Consider the following 12,530-nt stretch of genomic DNA (forward strand, 5'->3'; position numbering starts at 1 on the left):
AGTCCAAAGGGATTCAGTGTAGTGTGGGTGGGCAACTGCAGTTATGGCTGGCTCAGAGGTTAAAGCGTCTGGGAGAGACCTGGGTTCGATCCCTGGGTAGGGAAGATCCCCTGGAGAAGGAAATGGCACCCCACTCCAGTATTCTTGCCTGGAGAATCCCATGGAAGGAGGAGCCTGGTGGGCTACAGTCCACGGGGTCGCAAAGAGTCGGACACGACTGAGCGACTTCAGTTTCACTTTCTGTGGCCAGCCCATTGTCACAGAGGGGTGAAGGGAGCCACAGCACCCTAGCTTCACAGTTCTTGCTTTTAGCTTGAGGAGGAGGAAGAGAGAAAGGACGGTGGGTGTCCAGCTTTAGCGTGCAGAAGACTCGGCTGAGGAACCTTAGGAAAGCAGGTTGCGGAGCTCCACTTCCGAGGAATCCCAACTGGGTGGGTGGGAGGGAGGGTCTGTGGAAGAGACCAGGACTTCTGAGCCACCTGCTAGTGCAAGGCAGCCTGGAGGAAGGGAGAGACTGTGAGAGTTGGGGAGAGATCTGGGGGATCCCCTGGTTGGAGAGGGGATGGGATTCAGGAGCCCTTGAAGACTGAGCAGAACAGCATGGAATAACCTCCTGTTCTGTTTCTTTCTCTGTTCCTTCTGCCCTCGTCACATCAGTGAAACGATGCAGGCCATGGATGTGGTGGGGAGCAACAAGGGCCACCTCCTCCGCACTTTCTGAGCTGTGGCTGGACAGAGGAGTGTCAGTGGGAGCAGAGCTGGGGCTGGCCTCTGAAACTCCACTGTGCTGGGGTTCAGGACTGAGAACCTGGAGGCTTAGGCAGCAGGCTGCACCTGGGCAAAGGGTCTGATTTGCACTGATCACGGGGACTCTATTTTTGAAAACAAAACAATTACATGCACACTGTGTGTGTGTGTGTGTGTGTGTGTGTGTGTGTGTGTGTGTAGCTAACTACCAAAGTATATTCAACTTTGGTTTATTATGTAGACATGATTTAGGATTATTAAATTTTCCCCCTTATATGCATTAATTCAGCATTTGAGTCGGACTTTGTTTTCAGCTTCTTGCTAAGTACTACTATGGTAGAATTCAGTAAAACATTGTTTTTCCCCTCAGGGAATTGCATTCTATTTTGTTTAAACAAGATTCTAATAACTGGAGAATAATAATTTTCAATGAAGAAGGAGCTCAAATCCTGTAAGGCTGAAAATTGATGTAATGTGACATATAATCTGGTATGAAATTTCTTTTATCAGAAAGTGGAAGGAGTGGCCAGCTTAGTTTCAGAGTATTGGTAATTTGTGTGCTTCCAGCAAAACTTAAGAGCCTTACAGAATTCTCAGTCACAGGATTGCAGTCTTTTGAGTTAGATTACAAAGCAAACCTTCACTCTTTGAACACCATTTTTCTTATAGACTAGTTTTGGAATTTTTGAGAGCTTTTTTTTTTAAAATGTTCTGATGTTTAGAATGACAAAAATAACATATGTGTTAAACTGGAAAAATTGGTTATCAATTTTGTGAACTCCCCAAAGACTATACACAGGATTAATAATCACCAGAATATATTTAGAGAAAATCATAATCTTTTTTGTAGGCAAGAAGGCATGAAAAGCTCTTTGGGGATGTTTTAAGAAGTTTTTGTCATTATATGTCTTTATGCTTAAATTATGTGCTCACAAGGCAGTATCTGCTTTACTTACTGGGGTTTTCATTTTCAGATGACATATACATAGAATTTATCTCAATTGAATAAATTAAAGCATAATTCTATACTTTTATATAAAAATAGCTTCTGTAGAATACACTGCCCGTTATCAACAGATGAATTGTAGCTTTTTTTTCTTTTTTCTTAAAATAATAAAAGAAAGATGGAAGGGGAATCTTTGTTGGAGGCCTTTGTTGCAGCCCTTCCGTCCTCCACAAGAGGCCACACAGTACAGGGGTCTTAGGTCAGAATTCCTGCTTCCAACTTCCGTTTCTCTGTTGATCCGCTTTGTTCCTTGGGCTAGTTTCTAAAGTTCCCTGAGAATCAACTTATTATCTATATGTGTGCTGTATGCTAAGTCGCTCAGTCCTGCCGACTCTGCAACCCCATGGACTGTTGCCCTCCTCTGTCCGTGGGATTTCCCAACAAGAATACTGGAGTGGGTTGCCATTTCCTCCTCCAGGGGATCTTCCCCATCGAACCTGCACCTCGTGAGTCTCCTGCATTGGCAGGTGGATTCGTTACCACTGAGCCGCCTGAAGCCCTTATTATTTGTATACCAGGGAAGTGTTGGTACTTAACACATAGGATGCTTGTGAGGACTTATTATGTTAGTTCAAGTAGAGCACTTAAAAATGCCTGGCAGGTAATAAGAATTCAAATGTTAGCTGCTTTATTACTACTACTGCTACTAATTAACTATTGTTATTGTTAAATTGAAATGAAAACAGGAATTTAAAACATTATGAATTGAAGGCAGATTATGAATCAACCTTGGAAACTGAAAGAGGGTCATTCAGATGCTGAGAAATCCAAGAATTGACTAGTGCTGCCAGGATTAAATTAAAGGAAGGCACCAAAAGGACTTTGTGTCTTCTTCCTTCTGAGAAATTATAGTATTCTGAGGGAGCAGAGAGCTGATGATCTTGAAAAATCATATGTATTACTGCAGAATTGTGAAGGTCAGAGGCTAATTTAAAGGCATAATATAAAATGCATTTCTGTTAAAGTCTCCAGAATACTGTTTGCCCTCTTTTACCAAAATTACTTAGTATTATTCTAGAAGTTTATTATTATTGTCACATGGGAAGAATAAACTAAAATAGTAAAATTATTAAACAGGAACAAAATTATCGTTTTAAAATATTACTTAAAATGGAGAATTAGAGATGATAAACAAACAAAAATAAACCCTAAAAGAATCAATTGTATAGCAAGGGAAATACATTACAAATAAATACACTTCAAAACTAAATACATTAACAATATCCAGTGAAGTATAATGAAAACAAAATTTCATGTTTATTAGAAGGGGAGAAAGTATTAAAACTCCCAGGAAAGACTTAATAAGAAATATGAGTTAAGTTTATATTATTAGCTCTACTGATAGGAGTTTTGTCAGGGGCAATTGTAAAGAGAGTTCGAATAATTGAATCTATATGTTTATGGATAATAACATATATGTGCTGTAAACATGTAGATTCTTCCCATATTTATTTATCAATGAAGTGAAAATTATAATCTCTAAGGGATTACCAAAGTATAAGTGTAACAGTTCTTCAGAATGATAAAGGTGGTATTTACATTCTATGACAGAAGAATGATTTATTCAGGACATAATAGTTAGGACATTAAGAAAATAAAGCCCAAATTTTATTATGGTAGTATGACATCTTTAAAGGAAGTGGACAGTAGATTGCTCAACAAGAAATCAAAGTTTCAAAAGCTCAAAGAACCCTTTACAAACAAATGTCAAATGATAAACCTAGTTAAATATTTGTAGTTTCAATGATCTAGAAAGAGTAACTCTTTGTCTTTTGTAACCATTAGTAGCTTCTAGGTAAAATGAATTTTAAAAATTTTAAATAGAAATACCTCTATAAAAATAAGATAATAAGATCTGAGCTGTTTGTCTTTAATTTCTAAGAGTATTTCATAGTTGGTTTCCTTGTAGTTATTTAATCAGAAGCCTACAATAGGATGAATCTTGTGATATAAGAATACTGTTTTCTGGATTCTTTTTAATGTGTTCTTTGTACTTGTACAGAAGGCAAACTATTGATTCTTGTACGAAACTTGTTTTATTACCAGTTTTTCTCTCTATTTGTCTATTTTCTTTCTCCACCTTTTTTTCTTCCTTCCTGTTTTGTTTTAAATTTATTTAAAAATATTAAAACTTATTATAAAAATTCAGATATTGCAGCATGTATCAAAGTGATAGCTCCTTTTTTCTGTCCCTCTCCAGTCCTGTTCCCTGAAGTTACCATATCTTTATTCTTTTGCCTCTCACCATTGGTTCTATCCTTCTTGCAGTTGAGTTTGTGGAACTTACCATCCAAACGTTTCTTGTATGGTTGTTGGCAAATAATATTAATAGCTCCTAATTTATTTTGTTGAGTGAATGAAAATTATAGCTATATGCTTAATTCTTTTATAATTTAGTCCACTGGTATTTTAAGCAGAGCTCTGGGACTTTTTTTGAAGAGTCCCTATTCTTTATCCACTCCCTATGAGTTCAGGATCTACAGTTCCCAGACTTTATCATGTTTATCTTTGCAGTGCTTTTCTGTAAGGTGAAAACACTTTTAATGCTAAAATAATGATTTATGTTTCTTTTTTCTTGCAGCTGCCTTTGCAGCAGTGTTGCACTGGTAAGAACGTTTTTCTCCTATGGTATATTTTAGGCAGATGTTTACAGCCTATCATCCTATTTCATATATATATATATATATATATATGAATAATTCCAGTATAAGGATGAATATGTATTACATGCAGCAAACTAGTATGCAAATGTAGTTTAATTGATAAATCAGAGCCAGAAAATGCAATTTTTAATAAAAAAGAGATCTATTATTAATGAGGTTATATTTGAAACTCTGTTTAACATTAATATAGTGTTCATATTGGGAAGATTAAGTTTTTTAATCTGGATAGGAAGAAATATGAATTTCATAAATCAGACATTTCTGAAATAGTAACCCAATGACATTTATAGTTTAATCTATAATTTTATTGTTTTTGGCTTATAGTATCATTATTCTGGTTCATTCTAATTTTAAAATCTAATTTGATGTGTTTTCTTATAGAGAGAAATTTTAGTGGAAATGTAAGATGTATTGAATGGAAGAACAAATATGGATACTGTTCTGTTTGAGTTTTATCACAAAATTAAGTGCAAATACGTAGAGTATTAATATTTTATTTTTGCTTTTAGAGTTTCTTTAAAAATTATACTTAGTATAAGTTTCAACACTGTTGCTTTGTTACTGTTTTGTTTTATAGGAGTCATATAACACACCTCTTTGAAAATGATCGTCATTTTTCTCACCTCTCAACATTGGAAAGAGAGATGGCTTTTCGCACTGAAATGGTTAGTTTTCATGTAGTATTTTATTGTAGTAGTTTAATAACCTAAATATTTTAAGCTTCTTATGGAAATTTTCAAAGATATTTTAAAGTAGAAAGAGTAGACCCAACTCCCCCTACCCATTCCTCTAGCTTCAGCAACTGAAGACACATAGCCATTTTTCTGTCATCTACATTTTCATACCATCTCTTTTTAAAGGAAACCTCAGATACCATATCATTTCATCTGTAAATATTTTTCATGTATGTCTCAAAGGACTTTTTTGTTAACTGCAGTATCATTGTCATACTTGAAAATATTGAAGACCAGTTACTCAGTATCCTCAAATATCAATCAGAGTTTAAATGACCTGGGGGAATGGGCATTTACTAACCATCAGTTCAGTTCAGTTCAGTCGCTCAGTAGTGTCCGACTCTTTGCGACCCCATGAATCGCAGCATGCCAGGCCTCCCTGTCCATCACCAACTCCCAGAGTTCACTCAGACTCACGTCCATCGAGTCAGTGATGCCATCCAGCCATCTCATCCTCTTGTCATCCCCTTCCTCCTCCTGCCCCCAATCCCTCCCAGCATCAGAGTCTTTTCCAATGAGTCAACTCTTTGCATGAGGTGGCCAAAGTACTGGAGTTTCAGCTTTAGCATAATAACTCCATAAAGAAGAACTTTTGATGTTCCTCTTTATTTGGACTTTTTCTCTGAGCTACACTTTATACAAGAAAGACAGGAAAATGCTTGATGCTTTCCTTCTATTACAACTTTTTGGAAACATGAGTTGCTTTTCGAGCATCTTTTAATGGTGACAAGCAGAGTTCTGTCTTTGGGTGTATGTTTATGGCCTGATAGCTTTTAACAGATTTCTTAAACTTACCTGTCTTTCGCTGGTGAGGGCCCTTGCATTTGGCTCTGTGATTCCTTGATATGGGATTCCCAGATGGCTCAGTGGTAAAGAATCTGCCTGCCAATGCAGGAGACATAAGAAACATGGGTTTGATCCCTATCCCTTCCCTCTAGGGAAGATCACCTAGAGTGGGAAATGGCAACCTGCTCCAGTATTCTTGCCTGGAAAATTCAATGGACAGAGGAGCCTGGTGGGCTCCATAGTCCATGGGGTTGCAAAGAGTTGGAAATGATTGAGCATGTGTGCATACACATACGCACACATGTACACACACACACTTTCCTTGATATGACCTCACTAGTATTCTGTAGCTTCCTTAACTTTCTGGTACTGCAAAACATTTCCTTTCCAGACCTGGAATCATCCAGTATTCCAAGGAGCCCTGATTCCTTCCAGTAGCAAATGGTATTTAGAGGCCACAATTTTGGTGATAGAGGTATTCATTGCTAGTATTTTATACTAGATTGGCCATTGTGCCTAGGCCTTTTTAGTAGATAGAATTAGGAAACAATTTTTTAAATAGAAAAAATAAATTATTTATTTATATTTCTACATTCAAATTTAGGATTAATTACTTTTTTGATATTAAATTTGTATCTCTTTTGTTAGCCTGAGAATCTTGGTTTCACATTACCTATATTTGAAGCATAAAAGTATCATATATTGTTAAAAATGATTACTAGAAATAATTTAAAACTTGTTTGTGGTTTTATTTTTGACTTTAATATATATTCAACTAGGAGTGTACAGTAAAATTCAGTTCATTTGCTCAGTCGTGTCCGACTCTTTGCGACCCCATGAATCGTAGCACACCAGGCCTCCCTGTCCATCACCAACTCCCGGAGTTCACTCAAACTCATGTCCATCTAGTTGGTGATGCCATCCAGCCATCTCATCCTCTGTCGTCCCCTTCCTCCTCCTCCTCCCAATCCCTCCCAGCATCAGAGTCTTTTCCAATGAGTAAACTCTTCGCATGAGGTGGCCAAAGTACTGGAGTTTCAGCTTTAGCATCATTCCCTCCAAAGAAATCCCAGGGCTGATTTCCTTTAGAATGGACTGGTTGGATCTCTTTGCAGTCCAGGGGACTCTCAAGAGTCTTCTCCAACACCACAGTTCAAAAGCATCAATTCTTCAGCGCTCAGCTTTTTTTACAGTCCAACTCTCACATCCATACATGACCACTAGAAAAACCATAGCCTTGACTAGACGGACCTTTGTTGGCAAAGTAATGTCTCTGCTTTTCAGCATGCTGTCTAGGTTAGTCGTAACTTTCCTTCCAAGGAGTAAGCGTCTTTTAATTTCATGACTGCAGTCACCATCTGCAGTGATTTTGGAGCCCAAAAAAATAAGTCTGACACTGTTTCTACTGTTTCCCCATCTGTTTGCCATGAAGTGATGGGACCAGATGCCATGATCTTCATTTTCTGAATGTTGAGCTTTAAGCCAAGTTTTTCACTTTTCCTCTTTCACTTTCATCAAGAGGCTTTTTAGTTCCTTTTCACTTTCTGCCATAAGGGTGGGGTCATCTGCATACCTGAGGTTATTGATTTTTCTCCCAGCAATCTTGATTCCAGCTTGTGCTTCTTCCAGCCCAGCATTTCTCATGATGTACCCTGCATAGAAGTTAAATAAGCAGGGTGACAGTATACAGCCTTGACCTTAAATTTGTTTGAAATCCTTTCCCAATTTAATAAATAATTCTTATATATTTTTTGTATATTTAGGAATATAAACTTTTTTGTTTTAAATTTTAATTGTATAAGATATTTATGTGATTCCAAAATCAAACCTATAAACAAGGTAGGTTGTAGTTTCCTGGGGGGCTGTCATAACAAAGTACTTGTACCTTAAAAGAGCAGAAGTTTATTTTCTCACAGTTCTGAAGGCTAGAAGTCTAAAATCTAGGTGATGGCCGAACGTGTTCTCTCTGAGACTTCATTCTAGCTTCTCATGGTTCTGGTAATCCTTGCCTTGCATTGTAAGGTACCATGACTCCAATCTCTGCCTCTGTCCTCATGAAGTATTTTCCCCTATATCTCAGTTTAAATTTCCCTCTTATTATAAAGATACCAGTTATATTGCATTTGGAGTCAGCCTTTCACATCATGTGGCCAAAGTATTGGAGCTTTAGCATTAGTCTTTCCAAAGAGTATTCAGGATTGATTTCCTTTAGGATTGATTGCTTTTGATCTCCCTGCTGTCCAAGAGTCTTCTCCAGCACCACAATTCAGAAACATCAGTTCTTCGGTGCTCTGCCTTCTTTATGGTCCAACTCTCACATCCATACATAACTACTAGTAAAGCATTTTTTTCCTCAAAATGGGAGTACTACCACAGTCCCTCTCTTCTGTTTTCACAGCCCCAGTTCTGTAGGCTTCTTACCTTACGCTGAGCTGAGAAGAACCTTTTCTAACTCTGAAAGAAGCCTTTTCTAACTCTTCGATTAGTATGGGTTATGCTGCTGCTGCTGCTGCTGCTGCTGCTGCTGCTAAGTCACTTCAGTCGTGTCTGACTCTGTGACCCCATAGACAGCAGCCCACCAGGCTCCCCCATCCGTGGGGTTCTTCAGGCAAGAACACTGGAGTGGGTTGCCGTTTCCTTCTCCAGTGCATGAAGTGAAAAGTGAAAGTGAAGTCGCTCAGTCATGTCTGACTCTTAGCGACCCCGTGGACTGCAGCCCACCAGGGTTATAGGGGTTTCCTAAATGAGCATGCTGTCTGAGTTATATGACTTTTTCAATGTTAAAGCTGTTTTTTAAGTTGTTTTGAGATCAGTTGTTCAGTTAAGACAAGGTGGAGCCTGGTGGGCTGCCATCTATGGGGTCGCACAGAGTCGGACACAACTGAAGCGACTTAGCAGCAGCAGCATGCTAAAATATGTAAGTTTTTTACAACCTGAGCATTTATTAGTGATCAGAATCCTGTGAAATTAATTGTAGCTGTTACATGCGTGGATTGCTTTGTTTTTAAAAAACAGTATACTAAGTTTTATTTTAAGCTAATACGAGACATAGTAATTATGTACTTTTTATTATAACATGTGCTTGTTTCAGGGACTATATTATTCCTACTTTAAGACTATTGTGGAAGCACCCTCATTTTTGAATGGAGTATGGATGATTATGAATGATAAACTGACTGAATATCCCCTTGTTATTAATACATTAAAAAGGTTCAATCTTTACCCTGAGGTAAGATACTTTTTCAATTATGATTTTTTTACTTTATAAAGTATTGCTTATATTAAATGGTGATTCTAAATCTAAGATCTAGTTCAATATATTAAATTTTATCTTTTTTAAAAAAGTAAATGGGTATCTTTTCTTAGAAAGGAATATGAAAAAAATCATTATTAATTTGGGGGGTCTTTAATGATTTTATGGAAATGAGTATTATGATTGCATGGTTTAGAAAATATGAAAACTAGATTTGTGTGTTTATATGTATTACATTACCTTTACATGTCATTTGCCAAATACTGTTTCTTCCTTATCTGAGATTCTTCATTTAATCAGATGCACTTTTCCGCTAGTGGGAGTGGAAGAAAGGAGCTGAGATAGGAAGGCAGTGCTATCAGTAACTGTTTAATGCATCCCTAGGCATTCTCCAGGACCTACCTGGGTTGTGACTTCCTCAGTGACATCCTTCTTGAGGTTCTCCTGTTAAGCATGCTTCCCCTTGGCCCCCCTTCATAGCATGCTGATGCTGCTAGAAGGTGTGTTGCCTGCTGCAGCAGGGCCATGGCTACCTTGGTGCTGTGAGATCTGAAGCTGGGGCTCAGTATCAGCACTAATCAGGGCTCTTGGTCATTTCCCATTGAGTAAGAGGAGGCTAATTTCCAGATGAACTGAGTTAGCCTGCTTAATTATGGAGGAGATAGAGACCAATAAATAACCACCAAAGTGCTTATTGAGTACTTTCTGTACATGTCTGCATTTACTGTTCCAGCAATGGGATCACACAACACTTTTTTATAAGTGCTTTTTGTCTTTTAAGAATATTTAAAACCATCTTCCTAAGTCATCTTTTCTCAACAGCATCATTTTTTATGGCAGTAATACAATCTGCCATTGTTTATTTAGTTCATCTTTTATGAAAATTTTGGTTGTTTTCAACTTTTAAAATATCCTAAAGCTGCAATAAACATTCTTGAAGCAAAATCTTTACCCATATCCATATGTTTTTTAAACTCTAAATTTGTGGATGGGGATACACATATACTTATGTTTTTTTAAACTATAAATTTGTGGATGTGGAACTATTTAGTTCAATAGAATATAGGCTTTGATGATTTTGGTACATGTTGCCAAAATGCTTTCTGGATAGGATTTATTAATGAAAATCACCACAGGCAGTGTTTTTGAAAATGCTTGTTTTTCTGGATCCTTGCTAATTTAATGGCTAAAAAAATTAAGATCATGTGATGCATTTTGTTCATTGCTATATGTTTGTGTATGTACATGTACATTTTCAGTGCTATGTATTAAATGCACTTCCACTTTTAAAACTAATTGCTTATTCATGCCCTTGTCTATATTTTTATTGACGTTTTGTAAGAGCTCGTTATATGCAGGAAGTCAATACTATGCTATATGGATACGACATTTTCTCCAGCTTTTTGTTTGCCCTTTAGCTTGGTACAGTATGATGTGAATGTATTTTTTCTTGTCAGAGCTATCATGTCTATGAATCTTTAAGATTTATGTTTTTTATTCATTCATATATGTAAACAAAACTTATTCTTAATTGTTATAATTATGTTTTTGAGATTTACAGTTTTAATTTATCTGAAATTTGTTTGAATACTCAGTTTTGGGGCAGGAATCCAACCTTTTATTTTTTCAAAATGGTCTTCTGTGTAACCTAACACTTGGGTGAGTGGTCCATCTTCTGCCTGCTTCTTTTATTATTTCCAAAATTATTATACACATATGCTTTCAACTACTTTTGGACTTTCTGTTTAGTGTTACCTTATGTTGAGGTCCTGAGAAATAGGCTCTAAGATGGAGACCTGTACCTGAAGTATATAGGGGAACTCCCTTGGGGGCAGTATCTGAAGGGGGATGAAGGAATTAGGAGGAGGCAGGCGGAGGAGTTGAGCTGTGATCCAGCCACAGCAGAGGCCTCAGCCAATCTCTGGGGAAGCTCTGGAACTGGGATGACCCTACAGAGTTGTCCTACCTGAAGCAAGGGCCTCTGACCTTTATATTCCCCCCTGTTGACTAGTTATGGCTGCAGTTACCCTTGGGGAGGGTGACGTTTAGTGAATTTACTCTCTACTGCAGAGGGTAGCTCCCAGAGAGAGACGCAGCTGAGGGTTGTCAGCCGCCACCCCTCCCAACTGCTCAGGGAATGAGTGCCTCAGCCCCAAGAGAGACCTGTGGCACTCCACTGTGTCTGCCATAGTTCCTTTGATCTGTCTGGCTATTCTTGTGCCAGCATCACAGTGTTTTAATTATATAAGTAGCAAATTTTATTATCTGTTAGGACATTTTCTTCAGTTATCTCCATTTTGTCATTTTTCCATGTAACACATCTCAGCAGACACTTGAGATTTTGCTCAGCTTTGTTTTATGTTTATGAATTAATTTGAGGAAGAATTCACATCTTGAAAAATTAAATCTGTTCAGGAAGATAGAATATCTTTCTGTTTGTTCAGCTCTTGTTTTATGTCCCTTAGTTGAATTTTATAGCTTTTGAAGATTACAGATTGTATATCTTTTGTTATATCTTATTCTTAGCCATGGGTGAACAGGTGAAGACTGACCAGTAAAGAATCTACATAGGGGACTGTGAAGCTCCTTTACTAGATTTAAAGAGACCCAGATGGGAATGGTACAGGAAGGGAAAATTTGTCAATTGTCAAAATATCTCAAAAATATTCTAGTAAGGAAACTGTTGAGGATACTTTTTTCTTAAAATGTCTCCCTCTCTTTTTCAATTAGGTAATCTTAGCCAGCTGGTACAGGATTTATACCAAAATAATGGATTTGATTGGTATTCAAACCAAGATATGTTGGACAGTTACCAGAGGAGAAGGACTCAGCCCTATTGAAAGCTGTGAAGGCAAGTTTCTATGATATTGTCCTGTTGTCTGTTGCAGTACAATAAATTTACGGCAAACTTAGTGGTGTAAATAGCAATTTTATTGTGTTTATGGTTTCTGCTAGTAGGGAATTTGGGCAGGGTATAGAATGGTTGGTTTGTTTCTGCGATGTCAGAGGACTCTGCTAGACTCAAATGGCTGGGAACACTGGAATTAACTTGGAGCTACTTCACTTACATTCTGGCTGCTTGACTGGGGTACCTGCAAGGCTGAGCCCAGCTGAGCCTCACTGGAACACCTACAAGTGCCCTTTTCATGCGTCTTGTGCTTTTGTATTAGTATCTCAGGGTAGTTAGGCTTCTAATGTGGTTGCTGAGGGCTCCAACTTGGATACTGCGTGGCCTCTTCCATACGGCTTCTGCCATGGCATGCTGAAGCAGTCACAAGCCCAGCCAGACTTAAAAGCAGGGGCACAGGCCCCAGACCTCTGCAGGAGGAGTCTCCATGAAT

At 37.8% G+C, this 12,530-nt stretch overlaps 1 protein-coding gene across 1 annotated transcript in view; it reads left to right on the plus strand.

Moving 5' to 3' along the window:
* The window catches only part of DPY19L1 (dpy-19 like C-mannosyltransferase 1), a 92,721-nt gene that overhangs the window by 14,242 nt on the left and 65,949 nt on the right, over window positions 1–12,530 (plus strand). Inside the window, exons 2-5 of the mRNA XM_052638883.1 lie at window positions 4,335–4,359; window positions 4,994–5,081; window positions 9,028–9,165; window positions 11,920–12,040. Coding sequence (XP_052494843.1) covers window positions 4,335–4,359; window positions 4,994–5,081; window positions 9,028–9,165; window positions 11,920–12,040 — 372 coding nt within the window. The remainder of the gene's footprint in view (window positions 1–4,334; window positions 4,360–4,993; window positions 5,082–9,027; window positions 9,166–11,919; window positions 12,041–12,530) is intronic.

The sequence above is a fragment of the Budorcas taxicolor genome, chromosome 4 (genome assembly GCF_023091745.1).
Source record: "Budorcas taxicolor isolate Tak-1 chromosome 4, Takin1.1, whole genome shotgun sequence".
Lineage (NCBI taxonomy): Eukaryota > Metazoa > Chordata > Mammalia > Artiodactyla > Bovidae > Budorcas > Budorcas taxicolor.